Source organism: Gasterosteus aculeatus, chromosome 11, assembly GCF_964276395.1.
Source record: "Gasterosteus aculeatus chromosome 11, fGasAcu3.hap1.1, whole genome shotgun sequence".
In the NCBI taxonomy this organism is placed as follows: Eukaryota; Metazoa; Chordata; class Actinopteri; order Perciformes; family Gasterosteidae; genus Gasterosteus; species Gasterosteus aculeatus.
The window spans coordinates 6,825,157-6,850,107 of record NC_135699.1 but is presented as its reverse complement, the minus strand read 5'-3'; the positions used below and the strand labels follow the sequence as shown (position 1 = coordinate 6,850,107).

Genomic DNA, 24,951 nt, shown 5'->3' with positions numbered 1-24,951 from the left:
ATTGGACCAGTCAATCGAAACTAGGATGAAAGCAGTAGCTTTTAAGACAGAGAATTATCACTATTACCGAAGGACATGGAACGTTCTACACAAAAGCAGTTTTCACCTTGTTCATCATGTCGGACAAAGAGAAGCCTGAATTAAGGTCATCGTATGTTGTCTCGATCAAAGAATGATGAGAGATGCTACAAAGCTTCTGGGCAACTTTGATTAACAGGAATGTCGCTACATCCATTTCTTGACCATGTTGCTGGGACCGAGTACTAAAATAATAATGAATAAACAAATCCGGAGCCAACATGCTGGAAGCTGCATGAACCAGTAGCTGGCAGGAGCTCAGTGCAGAGGCTGTAGTGCTGCTGACGATGATGTCACAGAAAATACCATATGTCAACCTCTGAGTCACTGCCTGCACTCATTATTTTTGGGCCGTCTTTATTTTAGAAACAACAAAACACACACACACACACACACACACACGCACACAGAAATATTCACCCTCCTCGAGGGATTTGTTCTCAAACATTCATCGGTGTGACGCACACGTAACCTACGCATGAATACACCTACACACAGACACACATTTGTCAGCAGAATGTGTATCATCCTGTGCAGGATGGCATTGGTGGCACGCAGGTACTGTGTGCGCTGTGATGCCGCCCTCATCCATCATCACACTGCGATAGACAAAATGTTATCCATCTGTTTTATCGGATATCAGATAACGTGAAAGCCCATAGAGGACGTCATTACATTAAATATATTTCTTTTTTAGAATGACTAACTAATTCATCATTTCAACCAGAATGTCTGTTTCGACATTTTCTTTGTCACTTTCATGAGTGAAATTTTACTCAGCCTCTTGAGTTACACTCAGTGTAATGGCTGAATATACCAGCACCACATTTGTAGCCATCCGTCCTTTACACACGGACGATGGGATCAAGTCGCCCTATCGTGCCTGAAAAGAACACATAACATATAACCTGTACAAACTGTTAATGGGGTGTTGTGGTCAGAGCGGCATTGACGAATTAGCAGCACCACCACACTTTGTCATCGCTGCACTTTGTCACGGGCTGCAGTAAATGGTGTTAGCGGTGCGTGAACTGCACAGTTAAGTGACCTTGGATTACGACCGCGGGGAGCAGGCATGGCCTGAGCCGTGCGTCGCTCCCTCCGGGAGCTCTTTGCTCGGTTCAGGGAGGTGAAACACACATGTGCACACACACACTTCTAAAAGAAGCTACAGGACGGACGAGTGGGAGAGTTTAAACTCATTTTGGATGCAGCTTACGTGAGCATTAGCAGCTCGGCGTCTCCCTGGCGGCTGCTATTAATGGACGAGTGGATGCAGCTGGTCGGCCTGCGATCGAATGGAGTGCAAACAGGACACGGAGCGAAAAATATTTAACAGCAGTCCCGTGATGCATTCAGAGACCAGTGGGTGACCACTTTTCTTTGGGGGGGGGTGGGGGGGGGGGCTGTCCTGTCGGCCATAGTTACACAGTCTGCGGTTAAGACGCTGCCTTGTCTTGTCTTCATTGTCGCCCTTAATCTCCTAAAGACTAAACTGTAGCTGCGTTGTTCACGCAGTGAAAAAAAACAAAGCGACTCGGTGCGAATCCTTTTGACGCAGTACAATAAAATTGATGCAACGCAATGTAACAGAACGCCACACTGTAAAAGCTTCGCCATGCAGCGCAGCAGGCGCGTGAGCCAGGAGTCGACCTGTGTTTAGCTCATAACGCACACTCGCCCCAGCACAGATATTCCCTTCACACTGCATTCAGCTCAAAGTTCAGCCTTGACATCAAAGCTATGCACAATATGTAGTTTGTCACACACACACACACACACACACACACACACACACGCAGACACATACACAGACACGCACAGACACATTCTAACAGAGAGTGCAAGGACACTGACAATGCGGTATAATACACTAATGGATAAGCAAGTCAAATAGCCAATTCTTAAATTCGTCATTTAATCAAACACACTCACACAATGAGTTTGATGTGGGCTTTTCCCCTTGACATGAGTGAGTGTGTACCTACTTAGTGGGGGGGGGGCATATCAATGACTGCAATCTATCAACCCTTCCGACTCGACTGCTTCTAATACCTACCAGACACGTCTCTCTCTCTCTCTCTCTCTCTCTCCTTAACTCCATCCAAGCTTTCTCTGACCTGCTGTCTTCTTCTGCACAATCTTTTAGATGATCATTTTCCAGAATGGTTGAAGTGGTCCATTCTGCTTGTTCTGCTTTCATTTTTTTTAACTGTCTACATTCACCCTACGAACTATTATTTCTCACTTTATTCAACAAATTTAAAAACTTTCCAGGACAGGCTTTTGTTTTTTCTCTTGCTTCGCTTTCATGAGATCACTTAACATCGCCTCTTCTGGGCTTGAGATAATTTACGAAACGTCGTTGCAAAGGACACAAAGGAAATCAATTCATTTTTGATTTGTGCTTGGTGGTTGTTTTTTTGATCACCTTTCTTTCTTATTTTTCCTCTCTTGCTCCCCAATTGCTACATATACACCGTTAGCAGACAATAACGATTTAAAGAAAATGCTGAAAAAAAACTTAAATTATTTTCCATGTACTAACAAATACTCATTCCCGGGGAATCAAAGAGAAGGAAATGTGAAGCCAGGGAAGGATAGATTAATGTGGTGGAAAAAAAGAACAACTCGCTTAGTGCACTCTTTTGATAAAACGTCAATTAAATAATCTATTTCCCCGGTTAGTCTCAATCTCTTTTCCATCGCTTCCTATTTTGCTCAAATTCCCTCCCCGTCCCGCTTGTGCTCCTCTGTATTCTGCTCGTTTCTCTTTGTAATGGCTATCTAACTGTGACGACTATCTCCCATCCCTTTACATTTATTCCATGTCCATTGCTTTCCTGCTCCCCCATCCTTCCCTTTCTCCATTCCTTTTTTTTTGTCTCTCCTTGTCTCCGGTGCCTCCTGACTCTCTCTCTCTCTCTCTCTGCCTCGTCCTCTCTGTTACGTGTGCTGTTTAGCTGCGCTTAGCTTCACCTGTCAGCTCGGATCAAGGCTGTGGAGCAGCAACATGACAAACTGCCCTCTGATTCACTCACACTCACACACACACACACACACACACACACTCACACACACACACACACACACAGGAGCGCACACACGTATAGGAGCGCACACACTTGTAGCGTCTTTGGGACGCTAAAAAAAAAACACCCCCTCTTTCCCCCCCAATCTCTGTGTCTTTCACTGGCGTATTGCTTTGAGTTGATACACACAGGCCAAAGTAAAAGAAATATAGTGTGTATTTGTATTTGCCCATTTGGCCTATTGGTCAATTTTTGTAGGTGTGAAAAAAGAGACTCCTGGATGGTGTGAACACAATGTTCAACCAGAAAGGGCAGACGATGTAGCTTGTGGGGACAGTGAGCGCTTCGTCTCTCATGATAGGTTGCAAATCCAGTTGCAACTTTAAAAAAGAGATTTTAATTGGATTTAAATCGTTGTTGGGTTGGGATTGAAAAGCTCATGAATTCACCTGGCAGGACGACGGGTCTAATGAAAGATGCTGACAGTGATTACGGAAACTGTGGCGCCAAGTGTTTGTTTTGTTGGTTGACACAATATGAGTCAGGATATCGGAGCGGCTGCTGCTGTGAATTTGTTTTAAAACTGCGAGCGACTGCAGCCTACCGGAACACTCCTTGTGTCCGCTCACCACTACAAGTCATGAGCACAATAAAGGAGCATGTGGCGCCCAAGAAACTGTCCAAAAAACTGAGCAGTTCATTCTTCTTTCAGTCAATAACACACACACTCACAGACACACAGACACCTACACGCACCATAATCACCACTTCTTTAAGTAAATAACACATGCCTGCTGTCCTGGGGCCTCGGGGGCGCTGAGGTCATTCTCTGCTATGGGCTGATATTTGAAGCTTATTAAAGTGAAAAATGCTCATGTATAAGCAGTTAGGTTATTATTGTTTTATTGTTATTATTATTTTATTTTGTAAGGCTTAGAATTAGCACCAAACAGCAGCCCATACCTCAGGTTTCTGTTTTAAAGCTGAAAAGTTGGTGTACTGTGGATTATTGTGTCTATATCCTTTCCCTCTCACACAAAACATGCTGAATGGCCAAATGCAGAATAGACTTCAGCTCATTTTGCGACAATACAGACACAAGTAATTTAAAAAATATTGTTTCTAGAGTAGCTCTGTTTTACAGTTTGACGCACAATGGCGAAAAGAGACACTAAATAACAGAGGTACCGGTGTTGAGATGAGGGGCATCGGAGCGTGGCTGCTGCGCTTCCGTGAAGACACCGTTTAGTCAGGGCGGTTGCCGGGTAAGCATAGTGCAGAGCAGAGGTAGTCTGGTAGGCGGTAGGGAAGGGCTCATGCACGCTCACATGCACGCTCACATGCACTAACATGCATTAGCAGGCACCCAGCATTTTTCCAACTACGTCAACAAAGCACGGGGAAGCTTACGTTAACGGCACGTCGCTTTACGGAGGTAAACATTACTCCAATACAACTTCATTTTTTGCGATAATGATGCTCTCAATTTTCCACAAAGCCTCTTAATTTAATGTGGATGAGAATCTAGACTATGTAGGTGTGTGTTGGCACAAACAAAACATGAAACAGGGAGCTATCCAAGTAGAGAGAGAGAGAGAGAGAGCAATGTGGGTCCTAGTGGTCTCGCAGGAAAGAAGGCTCATAAATCCACTTAATGGCTGAGAATATTAGCATGAGATGAGCTGGTGGGGCAGTCATCACTAAGAGGAAAGAGGAAAAATGAGACGGATGGCGGGAGATAGTCGAAATAAGAGGGGATGAGAAGATCGTAAAGTGGTTTATTATGTGTTGAGCGGTTATGTGCATGTAAATGAAGGCCCGGCTACATGTGTACACACACGGAAACGCACACACACACACACACGACAATACAGACATGCAGAGAGAAGACTACGTTCATACAACTACATGTTAGTCCCCGACAAATTAATATCCAGTTGTGCCATTGGCAGTAAAACCTTCTGCTTATTGAATAATAGACTGTTATTACTAAACAATATCTGTGGTTATAACTAAATGTATGGGTTGCAAGTACACAAGCGAAAACATTGAGGTGAAAATACATTATTTTCAATATGACGTGTGAACAAATTTGTTCACGTTTGTGTTTGAAAAAACCTTCCACATAAAAATTTATTCATGGTTGATTTCATTTTAAATAATTTGTGTTTCTCTGAAAGAAACCATTTGTTGACGCATTACTACGTTACCGGGCACGTTACCAGCGGCAACAGTCAATCGGTGTGTGAGTACGTGTGTTTGCAGAGACAGGTGCGCGTATCAGGTGCATCAACTTGAACTTGTGATGCACATGACACATGCATACAAACAGACACGCACGCTTAAAAACACGCGGCCTCCACTCCTCGTGATGGAAGAAAGACGACAGAATGTCAAAAAGCAAGCAAACGACGAGAAGGGGGGAAATAACCTAGAAAGCAGTTTGTATTATGGGATGTCGGGCTGTGCAATGACAAATTCCATTTGCTCATGGTTAACATAATCAAAACACTGACCAGGTATCAATTACTGACATAATATAAATGCTTGCTTAAACAGCATGCTTTGTTTCTATTTATCACATCAGGATGTCTATTGATTTCCCATTTAACCAAATAAGATTTTGCTACATTCTGACAAACTTGTATGATTACTCCGATTTTCTTTCGGCATTTTTCACATTTTCAGACATCCTCTTTCACGTCTTGTCACAGCGTGATCATGAACATCAGACTCTCGTCACCGTGAGTTGTGTTTGCGCGAGGTGGCGATCTCATATGTCGGTGTTTTCTACCGTTTTCTAACTGAAACCAGCGACCATCTGCTTTGCCAACCGCGTGTCTTTCTGCCACAATATGTATGCAGCAAACGTGGCCAAATCCTCCCCCCTGAAGATTGATCACGTCATTTGAACCAAAGCAGAGGAAACGGAAGCTGGTGGCTGGAATGTAAATTTCCTTTAACATTCCACAGGAGGTTCTCACAACACAGAGAGGAGGTGAGAAGGACGGATTGATGAATAAGTGGACAAGGGAATGGATCGAGGAGGTACAAAGGAAGTTGGCTGAGGAGAAAAGAAGGTTGTAAAAGAGGAAATGAGAGGAAAGGAGAGAGGGAGACACGCGGATGGCTGGAAGAGAGTAACAGAGTGAAGCAAAGGACGCATGAGGTCTGCCTGCTCATCAAAAATAATGAGAGAACCGGAAGAGGAGGTCCCCGCTCTGTTATTTTATTATTCTCTTTCATTCTATTCCTAATGTATAGGAAAGACATTTATGGAAAAAGGATTTCTTATACATGTTTCAACTCTCACTTAATGCCTGAAATGTGCAAGTGAAGCTAATAGGAGTTAAAATCTGTCACTAGGGTAATTATGGCTTCGTGTTTGTCAAAAGTAAAAAGAATCCTGGCATAAGTGGGTTGCGTCTTTCATCATTTCCATCTTATAATCAATTTCCATCTGCACAAAAGAGCAAATAACAGGAAGATTCCGCAGAGATCCAGCTGGCTGCATAAACAACATACGCATTATTTGCATCTTTGTAGGTTGATTTGACCTTTAAATTGACTCAACTATAAACGGCCCATATGGCAAATGGATATGGAGGTAAAACACACTAGAAATAGATGGTGACAGGACTCTGAATGTATCCAAGAGATGCGTATGCGTCAATTCACAACCTGTCTTGTTTACTGCAAAAAAATAGTAGTTAAGGCACGATGGTTCTTTTTTCGTCTGAGGATCCTGGTGACAAAGTGTTGTCCCCATCTGGTTGTCACTGCTCGCTGTGCCTTAATGTGGATTTAAGAATGAGGCTCCATTAAAATTACAGATGATATCTTTATCAGCATCTATTTAATATTGCAGAATCTATTCAACGCAAAAATTAAAACATTATCCTACTTTCCTTTTTTCACTTATATTTGACAAATCTACCCCCTTTTTCCTCACATTCCCTTTTGTATGTTATGAATTCCACTTTGAAGCTTTCTGCCTCTATTCTCACAAAGTGTCTCACCTGTTTGCCCGTGTTATGTCACCATGTTTCTGGGCCTCAGTGCTCCACTTTGGGAAGGAATGCAAGGACCATGTATGTTTGAACACTGCAGCTGAGCACTGGGACGGAGTGCTGGGTTTATTGGTTTTTAAGTATTTTCATTTTTTCGTTGAGGACAGAGCAGGAACGAACAGCGTACACAAAGTGACTTTGTTTCCTAGAGCAATGGATGAACTCTTGCGTAATTGTTTCACATCAGCCACTGTGCAACTTGACTGAACAGAACATTAATGGCTCTTTTGATGCCATTATTACCTGAGTGAGCCTTCTTTAATGTGGTTACCACTGACAACGCTCCCATAATCAGTGCAGCGTGTACTCGGGGGCTGAATCCTGACTAATGCATTGCTGCGTTGTGTTGTAGTTACTAGTAATTCATTTATAAAGGTTATACATGAGGTCATGACTTGCATTGTTTTTTGGGGGCCTTCATGGGGCAAAACAACAATGTAAAAACAACATTGACACATCGTCGCCTCATGAAGTTGCTCAGATGTGTTGCGTTGTGCTAACTGGGTCAATGATAGTACCAAACATCATCTCATCGAAACACAAGGCAACCTTAAGCTTACTGGGGGGCGGAGGGGGCGACCTCCGGGTGTTTCCGACATATCCCATTTACGGATGGACAGACGGAAACATTGATGATATAAATAGGCTCTTTGCAAAAAGCGGATTAATACAAGATGATAAGCATGATAAGTATCAACAGGAGAGTAGGCTGTTCCCACACATGCACATGCAAAAAAACGTTCCCATTCTCACCAAGTATTCTCAAATGGCCTAACACAGGGCTGACTCCATCCGAGATACGCCGGGTTTTTTCTGGAATTTTCTCCCTGTTTACTCTGTCCTCCAGTGTTGGCCTTTGGGATGTTAGCGGGACAGGATCTGCAGTAGAGAGAGCCTTTAATATCTCTTCCCGCGCCTACCAGCAACCTGCCAGAGAGCATGAAGGCAACACAGTCGGACAATCACACGTTGAGCGGTGGTCTCTCTGATGACCCCGGTCATCAGTTACGTCAGCCGCATACATCGGCTTGGACCATTTCGTTTTAGCTTTAGACACGCACAGGCTGTATATTTTGTACAACACAATTGACGTAAAAGGCAGCAGAAATGTTGGGCTGGAAGATATGAGACATGAGGAGGATAAAGGAGAAAAGAGCAGGGAAAGAAGAGTAAAACGCGGATGAAGATGATGGATTGAAAGTGAGATAACCGAAGAAAAGGGAAGGGGGTGACGGATAAGATGAGTTGTATTTTTACCATCATTGCTGTCATGTAGAGAGGAGAAATCTCACCACCTCTGTCATTTTCTGTCGACTGTGTTATTTCACAGCGGCCTGTTGGGGATACTGTATTGTTTTCCCTGCAGCTCAAGGAGAGGAAATCAAAATCTATTTTCCTCTCTTGCTCTCCTGTCCACCTATTGGGCTGTTATTCTCTCCTTCTGCCACTCAATGTTTGTGAGTTTTGCCTCACAAAGACATTTAAAATGTTGACACAGCATCGGTATAATTAGAATACATATTGACTGCGTGACTGCTGCCAAATGCGCTTGTGCGTATGTGTGTGTTTGGGCATGTGTTTGCAGTGCGACTCAAATTCAAGCTAATTATTGAGCTAATATTTTGAGGATCTCAGATGTATTTACCACTGCATCTGTCGAGCATATTGTCTCACTTGTATGTGTTGCTTTTAGAATTTAGTGCAATTATTACACTACAAAATTGCATGATTCACTGGTATACAAAAAAAACAACTATAAATGAAGATAGGACTTGGCCCCCCAACAGTTATCATTGTGAGCGGCTGAAAGAAATACAAACATTGGAAACGGTTTGGAGAGTATTAGAAAACTGGGCATATCTCCAGTGATGATGGGAGGCTTTGAAAGATGCAGGTAAAATACTGAATGGAATATTTGCTGTTGACCCTACAGACGGCATCGTGGCTCTGGTGTACTATGATGACCGAGTAATCACGCGTTGGAACCGCAGGCCTGAATCATGATTGATTTTCATTATAGCTCAGGCACTGTGTTATTAATCCCTCCTGCAGAGAGCGAACGCTTTCCTGCTCAGTACACAGCAGATGTAAACCGTGCTTCCGTAAAAACCCACAGGCTTCAGTGGCATGTTTTAATATAAAAATAAATACTTTTAGGTTGAATACGGTACAAATCTGTCCTAGTTTAATACGCGACATAATTAGGTGGAAAAAGTGAAATGCAAGAAGGATAAAAGTTAAGGAAAGAGCATGTTTTCATGTCTGCGACAGGGGAACTACAAGGAGGGCGAGTAAGTGTAATATGAAACATAATTTCTCATGTTTTAGTCTGACTTGAACGATCTGCTGCCTCGTGTGCAACAGAAAACGTCTACCTTGAGTGAGCTAATGCTAAGCACAGCTGTGGGTTGTTACTCTGGGTGTGATTGTGCATGTTAGCATTAGAATGTGCATGGGTACAAAGTGGCTGTTTCAAGGGAGAATCTCGTTTAGACGAGAAAATGATGTATCGGTGGTATCGACTGCAGACCCTGAACCCGCCGAGGTCTCATCCATCATGTGACGCGTTACACACACACCAAACTAACAAAGTAAACCACAATTAGCTACCGTGGAACACCAGCAACATTTTGTATGAAGGATTTCCAGCCTGATATGTCGATATGTAGGCATCAACAGTTACTGTAAATTAGCTATTTATTAATTGGTAAATTGGGGAAAAGGCAGGATGCTTTGTGGGACACTCGCACTGTAACACATTCAGCCGTTCACATTTATTTTCCGTTTTGGATTACAGCAACTACAGTGTCATGTTCTGATATTTCTCTGAAACCAAGTTAAAATATTTAAACAAATATATAAGGAACGGCAGTGGAGGAAGTACTAGTATTTTTTGGTACTTAAGTAAAGGAGCAGTACCACAGTTTGGAGTAAAGTACACTCTTTAGTAAAAGCCATGCATATACGATTTAATTAAAAGGGCATGAAAGTATTAGCATCAAAATGATGGCTATTGATTTGTGGGTATGTCCCCATAACGTTACAGCTGGTAAATGTGATCGTATTTTCATTTTACATACGCTGCAGAGTAGCTTGTCAATTTTCCTACTAAAACCACTTGATAAATTGTGAAGGAGACTTCGACAAGGGACACATTGTTGCTGAATGAGCGGTGTCCTTCACAAAGTTCACCTCAAAGTTGAAGTTAACTTTAGAACTTCCGAATCCGAAAACCTCACAATTCTATCCGTTCTGTCAGAGATAGATGAACCCTTCTTAATTTGAGACAAAGTGCATCACAACTGAGAGGAGAAAACACCTGGAGAAACATGGAAGGATTGTTGTTTCAACTTAATTTACTACTTTGACTTTGTGTCCTTTTCCCTCAGTCTTTCCGGCGGGTATGAGAGGAGGATGAATAACTCGGCTTTACGGCTTGAAAGGTGAGAAATGACTGCTGAGATTGGTCTGAACGTAGATAGGCACTGCGCTCCGCAGCCTGTCGCTAAAGGTTTGTGTGTATTAACTTGAGTATAGATGCATTTATTGTGTAGGAGTGCTTGCTGGTGCAAAAAGCAGAAGAGTTACGAGGACCAGGCCACGCAGGGACATTTCAAAACTCATTTATCTTATTATCAGACGATGGCTGCATCAATGTTTCAGTGCATCTTACTTGCCGCATGCCGCACCATAAAACTTTGAAAAAGAAAACGGGGGTTTAAGGGGCGGAGATAAAGAATGGTGAGACAGCGAGAGCGAGACAAGAGAGAAACAGACCAAGGGGGAATGACACCAGCACAAGTACACAAATCCGAAACGCAAACAGAACATGAACGAGGATGATGGTAAGAGATGAAAGCAGAGAGCAAAGTAAAGAAGTGAAATCCTCCTCGCTGCGCCATTCTGTTCCCATTTTCTGACTCCCCCCCCCCCCCCATCCTCTTGTTTCATCTCTGTTCCTGCACAATGCTGAAGCCTTACGGCGGTTCTGGGCGCTTTTAGCGAGCAGGTAATTATTTTTGGGACTGTAAAAGGAAAGAAATGGGTGCAGATGGGAGGACAGGGACGGTTGGTGAAGGGGCGAGTTGGATGTCCAAGGGGATGGATCTCTTTCTCCTGTTTAATCTCTGTGTTTAAGTTCAAGCCTTCCTGTGGGCGCGATGGTGTTTAGAGATTAGAGCCGAGATGTGATCACTAAGGCAAAGAGCCCCGGTGGCTCGAGGATGAGAGGAAAAGGATGGAAAAGAGAGCAAGAGGGAGGACAACAACAACACAGGCTTACTGTCACATGCAACAAAGCACATTGGTTTGGGTCCATTACTAATAACAACCTGTGTGAAAGCACTGTGTACACTGTATTGAATGAGAGCTGCACGATCTGCAGATATTTGATGACAAAATCGATAGAAAGTGTTACACGATTCTACACAGGCTTTATGATAGTGATCTTCATCAGTTTTGAAGGCATCGACTTTTAATTGATTGATGTTTTGCATCAAAATCCGTTTATATCAACGGATGAGCGCAAATCCGTCTATTTTTCTATGTGATAAATCTAATATATCATTTTTCACATCAGGTTCTAACCTTCGGGAACCTCAACATCTGCGTCACTGACCGTTGTTGAGGAAGCTGATGAGTGTCCCACCATCCATTTAATGCAACCTCGTCTCTACGAAATGCTTCTAAAAGACACTTATGAGTCAAGCGCTTTGACCAAGATGCAACATGCTGTCAGTTTGGAAGTTCTTCAGCCAGCGGATGTGTGCATGCATTTACAAATCATTTCTAATTGACACATTCTAAACCGGCATGAGCTAATTAAACACATTCATATGCAATCTAGACACAATCGTTATAAATTCTTTTATCCATACACAACTTTAAACTTTTATACTTCAGCTAACAGGACTTCTACCTGAGAGAAATGGTTCAGTATTCTTCTCTCCTCTGACTGAAAGATATTAAAAGATGAGAAAGAGACAGAAGGTTGAAGGGCAGAAGCAAAGAAATGAAGATATGCGTAATATCTGAGAAAAGGGGATTGGCGACGAATGGAAATGACACGAACGGAGGGACAGACAGACAGACATGGGGAGAGATCTGAGTCATTGGTGAGACGGGGGGGAAGGAGAAAGAGAGACGACCAGCTACAGAACGCAGGGAGCGATAAGCCTGCTACTACGCGCGCTTCAGCAAACCGCTACACGTAAGCAGTTGATTTTCTGTCAAGGCGACTCGGAGCCAGCGTCAATTCACAATGGGACGAGGCCATTACCAGGATCACTGGAGTGAAAATGGAGCCCATGTTGGACGGCCTGTTCCCAAACTCCATGTAGACTCGACACACTAATGTACACAGTCCCAGAGAGGCTCACAGCAACACACACACACACACACATACACACACACGGCCTCCGCTTCTGAGGGGATGGCGAAACATTGTTAGACTGAATATAGACGCGAGAGTAAAAAAAGGACACAGATCCTTATCAACCTCCCCACGGCCCTGATGAAAAATATACATTCCCCAGCATACGACAATATGAAATGATCATACTTTGTTAATCTAATACGTAGTTAAACTATGTAACAGATGGTCGATATCCGCTAAGCTAATTTGGGTGGTTTGGCTTTGGTTTGGAAGAAGTGGAACGGTTGCAAGTACTTTGATGGACGGACGTTAACTGTGGATTTTCCCCAAGTGATTAATATCGCGGCCCGTTTAACGACGTTTCTGCAGTGTACTTGGTCAATACCAGAGCAATTCAAAAAGTATTAGGTATATGAATTTTAAGGATATTTTGTCCCAATTTCATATCAATTCTCAATGCCTTCCTTTCGGCATCTGAATGCACAGTTTGCTGCATCATGCCGGCGACATGTTTAATACATGAGGACCTGGGAGAGAAAGAGAGAAAGGAGAAAACAAGGTTACGGAAAAATAAAAGGGTCCAGGATTTTAAAATTGGTTGACTGGAGGATGGGAGGGGCGTGAGGGGGTGGGGGGGTGAACCATTTGCCCAGCAATGGGACAGAAAACGAGCTGTTTTCACTGCAGCAACAGTTGAGCCGAGGAACTTTAGGGCTCTGCAGCACTCTGTCTCCCTGAGCTCTGCTGCACTGAGGTGTGGTGTGGAGTTACAATCGCCACGCAGCTGACACAGCAGCGCCTATTGGACATGCGTGTGAGGCAACAGCTCGCAGAGGCGCCCGTAGTAGGCGCACATCTGCTGGTGGAGGCAGTATGGAGAGGGAGACGTACAAGTCTTGCATTCACAATTTGACGTAGTGGAAGTACAGGCGAATAAGCCGTTAGAGGTCCAGTGGAATTATGGTCATTAGTTATGTTGGCTAATTATAACTACCTTTTATACTGTTGGGTAATTAATGAACGTACATCAAACTCTATAAGGTAATTATAGTGGCTGTCAGATAAGTACAGTTTTACAGTAACAGTATAAATTTACATAAAATACCTCTTCACACAGTTAATGCTTACCGTACCTTTAATTAGTTACTTTCCACCACATACTGAGATGACTTAATAGTACGATACTAAAAAACTGCAAAACACTCATTAACAAGGTTTTCTTAATTCTCTTTCAATATAATAATCTGACCATCGCTAAACGAATAAAAAAGGTCTCCATGACACTGTAAGAAGACAAAACAGGAGCCAATCGGCCGGCGCGCACACAGTGGACACGCGACCCAAACGGGCAACGCACTGCTGCACAGTCCTGTGTAGTGTGAATAAAATATGTAGGTCAAGACTACAACAAACTAACCGTTTATCTGTGGAGACGAAAAACGCACCGTTGGGATGAAACAATTGAGCTTGGCCGGATGTTTAAAACACACCACACTTTCATCCTCCCGCCCAGCGCTGCTTCTCTGCGGGTATCACCTCGGCTTTGCGTATTCAAACGGTTAAACCCTTTATTCAGAGGAAGAAGCCACAACAAAATGCATCAAAGAAAACTGGACAGAGCTAAGAGTGGGTTTTAGTGTTGAAAATAGTGTGTATGTTCAATCGCTTTTAAACTGCCAAAGATCTCTCGGGCCTGTGCACACAAGGAAGGCAGTAAGGAAATGTTCTGTTGGACTGTATATTCACTATTTTCTTCCCTGTGCTATTTCCTTATCTATTTTATTTCATTTTGGTTGGGTTGAAGTTTGTACTTTGTACTTCTGCTGCCTGAAAGAAGTCATTTTGCGTCCAGATTAGGAGGAGGAGGAGGAGGGCGAGAGCTTAACAGGCCTCACTGCATCAGCCAAAGAAAAAATAAAACCAGCTCTTTTTAATGCAGGGCGAGTAAATCGCTCGGACAACAGAGGTGATGTGAGCACCGAAGCCTGAAGACTCGCTTTCCATTAACAACTAGTTTCGCTGTGAAGTCGCTGAGAAGAAGCGTACACGATCCGTTTCATATCGTTTTCTACTTTATTGTATAAAGGTGCGTTCATCCCGCCTCTCAGGCCGCTTAAAGATTCATTTTGGGGCGGCACACCTGACTGTAAACTGCTGGGATCACCTGACCCTCACCTCGCTGTAACCGCTCCAGAGAAGCAGAGGCGTGCGCACGTGTTAATCTTTGGGCTCTAAACGCCCGTCAAAGCCGATGATGGAAAGCGCCGCTGCGGCTGAACAATAAAAGAAAGAGAAAAGCGCTGCTGGTGAAACACGATTCAGCAGAGGAATAGAACGGCCGACGGGAGCGACCGTCGGGATCCCCGGTGGGCCGTTCGGTCGCTCGTGCCCTCGAACACGCAGCTTTCCAGCGGAAAAGCTCATGACAAGTAGTGCAAAATGTTATTAACGGGAGTTAGTGTGTCTGTGCGTCGGGACGAATATTTCTGCATTAACAGTTTCAATTGTTCTCACAAAAACACAAGAGGCAATTCATTGTTTTCGCCACGATCGCTGTGACATTCTAGACTCGATCGGCTGCGTTAACGAGGTCACCGATGGAGCTAACAAATGCAACGCTTGTTATGAGGAATCCTTCCTCCTCAGCATTTGTCAGTACATGACACATGCTCAGTGTTACTCGATGGATTATTCATGTGAATTCATAAGGGTTTGTTCAATTAAGCAGAGTAGTTTTCTAGATTCAACATTTACCGTGATCCTGTGGTAAATACTTTTGTTTACATTGATGACAGACATGCATCGCCATGGAGACAGGATGACCTAGTGGTCAATAGTAAAACATATATTCACTCAAGCATTGGAGATCAATGCTGATTTTAAGTACTTTTACATGACATTACATGTATTTCTATTTAAGGCAACTTCATGCTTTTACTACTATCTTATTGCCAAATATTGTACCTTTTACTCTTAAAAGGACTTAATTCATGTTTTTCACATCCTTCTTGTCCACGTCTGTGACTCATTCAAATTGACCAGACAGAATCAGCTAAACCAACATGAACATATTGCTCTAGTAATGAAATGACATCATTGGCTTCAGAATAACTTTCCAAATCCTGCTAATAGTCCATAAAGCTCCTAATGGATCGGCTACTTAGTCCATTTGTGACTTGCTCACCGATTAAAACCCAATCGGACGTTTCAGGTCACCAGGCAGAGGTCTTTCAGCTAAACCCAGTTTAGTTATTCCTCCTCTTCTTCTGAAGAAGGATGATTTCACAGAATATCACTAATTGACTTTGATAGTCAAGTGTAATTTGCTCAATCATTTCCACGTAGTTTTAGGCAAGTTCATTTTATTGGCAGACTTTTCTTGTTGTGGAGTATTTTCCCAGTGTATTGAGTAAGAAATGACTTGTTCCACCACTGCCTAAATACTGTATGTGATGGTTGTATGTATTTTGAACGTGCACCAGACAGTCCATTTGGTGCTTGTAACACTTGGATTTATTTATGCAGTTAGCATTTCAGTGTTTTATTGTCTTTGAAGGGCTTAATGCACCAGATGTTGGATTTTATGAAGGTTTTGTGCCACATAGTTATCGGCCGACGCTTTATTTCCACTGGAATTCTTTATTACAGCTGGAGATTACATGTTGGTCTCACAGCAGGACATTACTGTTCTGGGCTTTTTGGCAACTTGTTAAAATGTTAGCTGAGCTTATTCCTCAATGGTACAGTGTCAGCTTTAAACATGTGTCGTCATATTAACCCGTTTACTACTTGAAAGGTTCTTGTGTCCTCATTTTTCCCTCCTCAGTATTATTCACTCTTCACCGTCAATGAAGCAACAGTTCATAATATAATGAACTGATCTGTGGTTACTTTGAAACAGCTTGATCTGGCCTATTAAATCCCACAGCAGAATCAAGTATCAAAGGATATGATTCATTTTTAATTTTGCTTTGCAGCAGCAGACTGAGAGAAAAACAAAAACACAAACAGCCGCTTGGGAGGAGAAGCTGTGGGGGGGCAGTATTCTTATAATGAGAGGTTTGTGTGAGTGTGTGTGTGTGCGTAAGACGGAGTGTGCAGATGTGTGCATGCGTGTTTGGGGCAATACATCACTGCACTGCTGCCTGTTGTGATTTCCTGACCTACAGGGTTTCAGCGCATTACCACCTTAACAGCTTTGTGACTAGATTTATTCGTTGAGTGCACACAGGGCACATTCACAAACACACAAACGCACACATAACACACTTACATAAGTTTACACACAGAGGCACAACACTCTCTCGCTCATATGTGAGTGAGTCTCTCGCATTATAATTCATTTAAAAAAAAGAGAATTTAACTGGTGAGAGACAGAAAGTGGCCTCACCGTGTTTGTGTGTATAAGGAGGACACAGAGTCTCTATCCAAAAATGCAACTTCATTTTTCCTAATTGGGGTCTCTAACAGAATTCCATTTACGGGATAATCTACATTTCGGTGAGAACAGTCTGCGGTTTCTGCTTCCGATCCTTTTTTTTCTTGCAACACCATCTGATGTCCTTCTTGTCTCGGTGCTCAGGACTCATCAGCTTGTCTTTTGTAACCTTCTCCTTTCTGCACGCTCTAGTGGACTTTAACAGGCTCCGGTTCCTCCCCCCCACCGCCGTTATCTTTGTCCTCGGTGTCATTGTTTTCCCAACATGGCCTTCTCAACTGGACCGTATTTTCTGTTCTTTTAGAAGAGGTTTTCTCCTCAGAGTGTCAGACTGTTATTTATGATGTGCTTTTTGACCCCGATGAAGGCTACTGTGCAAAAAGCCTTGATCTGACAATACAGTTGTTCTTTATAGTACAACAGTGTGTCAGAATTTCAGCCAATAACATGCAATAACATGCATGATTGTTACTCAACCAAAAGCTTGATTTTAAGGAATGGAATTTCAATCAGCTTATTTTCTTAAGGGAAAAAGCTGTTTCCATCCCGGAAGGTCATGGTGAACAGTCGCCCGCTCCAGGAAGCTTCAGCAACATCTGTCCTGCTGATTGGAGGCATTCACGTGTCACCTCTGAGGAAGATGCTGAATATATATTTTTTGACAGACAGTCAAACGGATTCATAAAATATCTCACAAACAATCCCTTCTTTCAAGTACAGAGCGCCGCACGTAGTTGTTTGATTCAAGAGATGCCAGCCTCCATTGTGTTAAGGGGGGCTCAGTGAAGTAAAACACTAATGGGCGCTGATATCAACCACTGTCCTCCTCTTCCTCCTCCTCCTTTTCCCTTTGTCATCCTCCCCTGGAAGGTTGAGAGGAGGTCTGGTGATGACAGGGTTTTAAAGGAGCCCCCGTGGCCCGACTCTTAACACTCGATGGGCGGCTCGCTCACACCAAGCACACGCTCCTTTTCTCCATTTCTTCCTCCCCCTCCCCCACATCAAAACACACACAAACACAAACACACACACCAGCCCCTGTTGTCTACACTAGAATTAGCCGTTGGGTGCACTCCAGTCAGATCCGCTCAATATTCCACCCTTCCAAAAAAACACCCTCTCGCATCTCATTGTTCACTGGAGGCCACACATTGCCACAGTCATAGTTGTGTCACAGCAATCAATCACCCATCAATGTGACACCGCTACACTGATACAGAGAAAACACCACACAACCGCACGGCAGATTTCCCCAAACTGCTGCCACACTATTTGCTCACATTATTCCATAGGAATCTATAGACTAATGTCTTTGCATGACCTCCAGACGGTGCTCTGTCTCTCTCTCTCTTCTCCATCCCTCCCTCACGGCTGCATAAAGACATCACACCTTTATTATCACCTCTTTGTGATTCAGTCCCTGGATTCATTAGCCGGCTGGTGACCTCTTCACACATATGCAGAAACACAAGGGCCGAGGCCCAGATGTCCAGTCACACATGCAGGGACTTACTAATGGGCAACATACAGATGAGATTAACTCATATGCAACTGACGGTGATGCGTCACTCTTTGTTCAACTTTGTTCATTAACTACTGTACCTTTACTTATCGCGTTCCAGTTGTATTAAAATAATGCGGCAGCTTTTCATCATCTTACTGGGAGTTTAGCGCAGAGTGAATATCTGTTTTGGTCCCTGGATCAGCGTTGTCCGATGTCCGATAGTTATTGAATTTGTAGGATGATTTTGCCCTCTTTCAGTGAGGCCCAAAAAGGCCGTCGTGTGTAATAATTTGACAGCTGTGCGATGCTTACAATTGATGGTTGGTTTTAGTCTCAAAGCGTCTCATTGGAGAAGCTTGGTGCAGAGGCTGTACTAAAAGAGGTGTCAGTGAATAGCTCCTCAGGTAGGCTGTCTGCTAGCGACAACACATTATCTCACTTCCTTTGTCCATTTCTCCCGTTGGCTAATAACTAATCGCATTGCTTTGTCCAGAAGTAATATGTTACACGCACACTGTAGCTCGACCAGAGAGAATTCACCAGGTTACTTTTGCTGGACCACTGAAAGCCAATCAGCTAGGTAGCCCGTTGGTGAAGTTCCCGGTTCCACTTATGCCCTGTCCAATCCTCAAGATCTGTGGGTAATGGGGCCTTTACTCCACCGTGCATGGGTGACCAATGATACCAGGTGCTACCTCAAAATTGTATCCCTTCATCCCAACAATGGGAAGCTGGAAAATATGAATATATTGAGCAATTATGCAAAATAAAATATGATTCTAGAAATGTAAAAGATATGTGTTTGTATTGAGTGAATATAAACATTCAGAAATTTACAAAAATTGAAAGCTTATCACACGTATTTATAAATGAGCTGATTGACAGTTTGCCCTCCTAACAATGCCACATCTGTCATCTACACATGAAGACATACCTTGAGTTGGTCATGTCCGTCTGTCCTCCCTGACTCTTCTCCAGGCCGAGCTTGGTGAAAATCCCGACCAACACCATGATAGCCACCACGCCGCAGATAATGTACACAATCATGTGGGTCCGATCCTTGTCCGGTTCCCCTTGGATCTCTGTGACGGGTATGGCCGGCTTCCCGGTGTTTGCCCATACCGGTGTGTCGTAGTTAGAACAGGACGTCTGGTCCAAACTGTGGATTTTGAACTGACAGCAGAAGCGGTAGAAGCAGGAGCCACAGCAGAACAGGTAGATACCCACGTTACAGTTGAAAGGAGGGTCCCACTGGCCCATGACGTCATAGTAACCCCAGCAACGGTTACCATTCATGGGGGCCGTTTTGTCCTCCGCGTCCGGTGTGGTCGGGGTAGCCAGCGCGGCCTCTGGTACTATGGAAGGTTCTGTCGTCTGGTTGTCGGCAGGAACCTGGGCGGAAGCCTGACCTGACGGCCAAGAGTTGAGTCCACCCAGCGAAGTCAAACCCAGCAGGAGGGCCAGCGAGAAGCTAACCAAGAGCGGATGCACGGATACGGCCATCTTGGACTTGCTTCAGTAGCTTGTGGTTGCTCAATGCCGAACTGTAAAGCTTCTTGATTAAAAAATAATTCCAATCTCCAAATTATAGTCACTGAATGAAAATGTGAGATTTTTCAGTATAAGAAACCATTAAAGCAATTTCTATCTCACATCTCAACAACAGTTCACTGGCTGTTTACAGTAAGTGTGTGTTAATCAAAGCCAAAAAATTATCCAAAATTCAGGAAACGTCACCTTTCACAAAGCCATACGTCATCAGCAGGGGCGCTAGTAGTGAAATCCAAATCCGGAAGGTTTGGAGGGAATCTTGTTTGGGGTTTATTACCCGTTTCCTGCACTAAACTCCACCGCTGGAGAGGTTGAATAATCCGCGAGAAGTGAGAACTCCTCGTTCCTGACGGCGACTGCAGGCGGATTCCTTCTCAAACTAACGGGCTCCCAACATGAAAGGCTTTTTCCTCTGGAGACGGAATCCTATTCCTGAGTGGATAACAACTGTGATGCTTAACGCTGGAGTCAAATCACTTCTGATGTCCTGGAAATACTCTGGAGGGAAGCGCGGGCTTTTCCTCTTTAATTGTCGGTGCCTCTCGGAGCTTAACTCGCGTCTATCATTCCCCTACTTTCAATGTCACTGTTCAAAGGGAGCTTTTTTATCTTTGTGGTGGGCATCTTTTTTGACTGCCACCTCGCTCCACTCTAGTAAACGTTGCTCCCTCCTCCAGATGTGCAGATGCACGCTTTTTTGAGCTTTTATTTTGTAGAGGTCGCGCGGGGTATTTCCTTTCCTATTTTCTCGCCAAGGACCCAACAGGTAACGACAGCTGAGCGGTGTTCTTTAAAGCATAGCTGCGGGCTCGCGTCAAGCTGAGATCCTCTGATGATTACGGTCCAAAAAGCTTTTGCACCTGAGGTGTGTTTTCTCACACACAGACGCACAAACTGCACGCATACACACGCTCTCTCTCTCTCTCTCTCTCTCTCTCTCTCTCGCACACACACACACACACGCTTTCACAAAGGGCTGGAGTCCCCGTGGTGACAGTGCTCTGTCAGTGTCAGTCTGTCACACAGAATGAGTCCAAAGGCTTTTTGTCCTCGCCGCGTGCGGGGCTCCTGTTGCTGCTGCTGCTGCGCGCGCGCGCGCGCCACTGGGACCCCTCCTCTGCGCGGAGATCAGGGTCTCTCACAGACCCGGGACACCAGCCGGGCGCTGAGAGTAAAAAGCGAGAGGGGGGGGGTCTGATGTTGTGAAAGTGAACCTCTGATCCAAGTGTTTTAGGGTCGCTGCATCCACGGAGAAGCTGTAGAGAGAGACAGATGCTGGGATGGCGCAATGGTTCGTGGATTGGATCGTTTTGTCTCCCTTTCCTTTGATTTTGCTTTTGGCTCAGTTGGGGTTTTTTTTGTTTGTTTACTCTCTGATCATAATCTCCCTCCAAGCTGCGAGTGATAATCCTGCATTTTTCTCTCTTTCTCCCTCACAATTTACCTCCCCTCCCCTTTTTTGGTTTTTGTCGTTGCTGGGGAAATACCAGCGTGGGGTCAGAGAGCCCCCCGGACTGCCCTCTGCACTTTCAGTGTCGCACTTGTGAACGCCCCGCCGGAGTGACGCTCCCGCGGCCCCGTCGGAAGACAGAGACAAGTGGAGACGCGACGGCCAAACAGCCGTGTGGCAACGAAAAAATATCCTGTTTTCAAAAGAAGCCCGCTTAGAAATGTAGGTCTGCCTGCAGCAGCAGACGCTCTTTGTTGCTCAACAACTCAGTTGCCTATTTTCAAAAATGTTCCGTTTGCATCAATGTGTTTTTTGTCCCCTTCCACCCCCAACTCTGAGCAAAAAACCGACAAAAAAAAATAATCTCAAAGCATTAATATGCAACAGTTTTTAGGCATTTCCCAATTTCTCATGCAATGGATTTTTTTCTATCGATTCAGTCCTTGTCCGGCTTCAGCTTCTTTGAAAACAGTCATAATTTGATATATATGTATAGGAATTTTATATATATATCATATGTATGTGTTTTCACTGGTGCTCTGCTTGTGGGATGCTCCAAACAGACGTGGGACGAGAAAGGAGCAGCAATAAAATGCTTCCTTTTTTGTTGTTGTTTTTTTATTCCATCCTCTCCCTTTGTTGTTGCTTCTTCGTCAGCGTGTATTCCTTGTGTCCTCGCCGCCTCGGTCCGCTCGGTGCGTCTTTATCCCGTCCGCTGGTGATATTCGTGCTGCTGCTCTCTGCCAGGACTGGATGACAATGTACACACACGCTCTTTCTCTCACTCCTCCCTCTCCAACTCACTCCTCCCCTCCCTCCCTCGCTCTCTCTCTCTCTTTCCCTCTCACACACACACACACACACATATGTCTTTGTGGGTAAATGAGCTCAGCTCGAGCCTGCTGACTCTCCCGTTCGCTCTCCTCCTCTGTCTTTCATCATGTGTCACTGTGCACTTTTCTCACAGTTTTGTCCCACGTTTTTTTGGTTCCCGACTATTAAACACATGAGTTCCTCCATTTCTGGCATCTGATCTTTCTTTATCCGTTCATGTCACTTACCTGGTTTCTGTCCAACCTTCTTTTAGTTTGCATGTGTGATGCATATTTTTGTGTGTATCTTCGTGTGTGTGTGTGTGTCAGCGTGTAGCATTTGTGTGTTCTGATACCTTTGCACAGTCTTTGTGGGAGCGTGCATGGAACGCGCCTCGTGCTGCAGTCTGTAAGGGCTGATTTAGCGAAGGAGAGAGAGAGGAAAAAAGGGGGTAGGGGAGGGGGATGGAGGGTGAGAAACAGGGAGAGAGGAAGGGGGGGAGGCAGGAAGAGAGGGAGGGGAGGGGAGAGGGAGGGGAGCAGAGCTGCAGAGCTGCTGCCAAACAGAGGGCTTGACAGAGAGGAGCTGGGGAAGGAAAGAGGAGAGGAATTATCGCAGGGAAGGGAGGAGGATTAAAAAACACGGGGAAAGCGACTGGAATAGGAAGTGACAGAGGAGTAGTGGGAGAAAGAGAAGGGAGAGGAAGAGGAGGCAGACAGGTAGGAGGCGGGGAAAAAAACATTATCTTGAGGGAAAGCGACCCGGATAGAAAGAGAGAGGGAATCATTTTCAGTCAACGCTCCAGAAAATTCCCGGGAAATCAACTGAAGAGAAAGATGGGGAAGCAAATGTTATGAATTTTGAATAATCCCCCATAATATTTTTGAAGGTGAACTAGATTTGAAGATGCAGACAAAGCAGTGCCCGTGGGTCTGACAGTAAACCGAGAGGGGGAAAAAAGTACCAAAGAAAATGCTGCTTAATATTTTATTCTGGTTTTAAGTGGCGAACATTATATTCATCTTACATATTCATTCTTTCAAACTTATTTTTTTGCATAATAGCTCGAGGTCTTTCCTTTTATTTCCCTGCAACACTTTGCTTTTTATCTTTTTTGACACACAATGTCCGGCGATTCACGCATTTGAGCCACTCTCTCTTTTTGTTGCTGTGTTTGCTGCGAGTACCCCCGGCTCATCTCCCCTTGCTGTTTGTACTCCATCCAACCCTCTCAGCCTACATTTGCTTAAAATCATTGGCTGAGTCCATCAGGAGTTGTGTCAAGAAATGCACGTACACACTTGGAAAGTGCACACAAACATTCCATGCCAACACGCCGCCGTGACTTCACACTCGGTGATGAGCCACAAATCAGCTAATCCTTCTCCTTCCGGCGGTCTGACATTAAAGTGTCCTCAGCACATTTCCCCTAATGGAAAGCAGGTCATTAATTAAGAGGTTGAAAACAACAAGTTGTGGTTAATAAAGACTGGTTCACCACCATCTGAAAAAGGCAGGACGCCGCCCGTTAATTCTCCGAGAAAGCAGCGAGACGGGGGGAGCAAAGGGTGTTGGCTGAAAATCAAGAGGGAGGAGATGGATGGAGAGGAGGAATCCTGGGGGAGAGATGGAGGGCAGAGAGCGCAGATTGATGATCGGTCTTAAATTCTCTCTCTCCCGCTGTCTAATAGCACATGTTCTCCATTGTATTCTCTGAACATGTACTATTCTTACAGGTGTAAATACTCAACAATTAAACAAAACTTGTTTCTTGTTAATGGATTTGTGGTTTGGGGGAGTCAGCAGACGTTACTGCAAAGATTGTAGTATTTGTTTAAAGTCACAAAATATATATTTTGATACTTTCACTTCTGTTTAAAACAAGGTGCCTGTACGCAGTACATTTTCATACTCTGCTCTAAATAATTTATTTCGACTCCATGTGTCACCTCTGCTCTTTCCCTGTTACTCGTCTCCTTGCTTTTGATCCATGTCCTTCTTTTCTCCTCTACTTTCGTCTCATCTTCACCTCCCCTCATTCATTAAATCTTAAACTTGAGGATGAGAATGTTCATGTTGGGTCTCCCTCAAATTCAACCTCAATCTGCCTCTTAATCTTACTCAGCCGCCGCCTCCATTGCCACTCAAACCTTTCCCCTCTCTACCTTCCCTTAGCTGTTTTATCAGTCTCTCACTATCTCGCCACGCTCTCATCTAACTGTCTGCCATTGTCTCTCAAATGCCAGTGTAGGTGTAGTGCCACGCCATTCCTGTCACTCCCACTCTTTTTGTCTCGCTCTGTGTCACTTCCGCTCATCCCTCCAGTCCTCCGTGACCGTCCCTCAGTGTAGATTAGTTCAGCGTGGAGATCAGCACAAAGAATTGATTTATGGGACTGTTGAGTTATGGGAAATTCTGGGTCATTTTCTCATAGATCTACATACGGGAATCCGGGACAATGCAAGTTAATGGCAGTTTAGCATTGGCTTCCCTTTTTTTAGAATCAGAGGATTCTGCTTGGCTGTAGCTTCATATTTAAGTTTTTTACAGTGGTATCAAACCTCTTTGTTAATTAATTACTTACTAAATAAGGTCACTGAAGGTTACGTTACAAAGGGTTTTCTGCCTGCTCTTTACATCT

The 24,951-nt window shown here is 44.2% G+C and overlaps 1 protein-coding gene and 1 long non-coding RNA gene across 4 annotated transcripts in view; one reads left to right on the top strand and one right to left on the bottom strand.

Annotated features, from left to right (window-relative positions):
* LOC120827762 (protein shisa-8) overlaps nt 1–21,095 on the bottom strand; it is a 69,694-nt gene extending 48,599 nt beyond the window's left edge. Inside the window, exons 1-2 of one of the 3 annotated variants that reach the window (XM_040190869.2) lie at nt 19,431–21,095; nt 7,934–8,107 (exon numbers count right to left, since the gene is read on the bottom strand). In XM_040190869.2, coding sequence (XP_040046803.2) covers nt 7,934–8,107; nt 19,431–19,999 — 743 coding nt within the window. In that variant the 5' untranslated portion in view covers nt 20,000–21,095. The remainder of the gene's footprint in view (nt 1–7,933; nt 8,108–19,430) is intronic. The other 2 variants (XM_078083534.1, XM_040190871.2) reach the window with 2 other exon arrangements.
* A 138-nt stretch (nt 21,096–21,233) lies between these two features.
* Nucleotides 21,234–22,513, top strand: LOC144384508 (uncharacterized). Its single transcript, XR_013451290.1, has 2 exons — nt 21,234–21,338; nt 21,538–22,513. It is a non-coding gene; the product is annotated as an uncharacterized LOC144384508 (long non-coding RNA).
* Nucleotides 22,514–24,951: the final 2,438 nt, after the last annotated feature.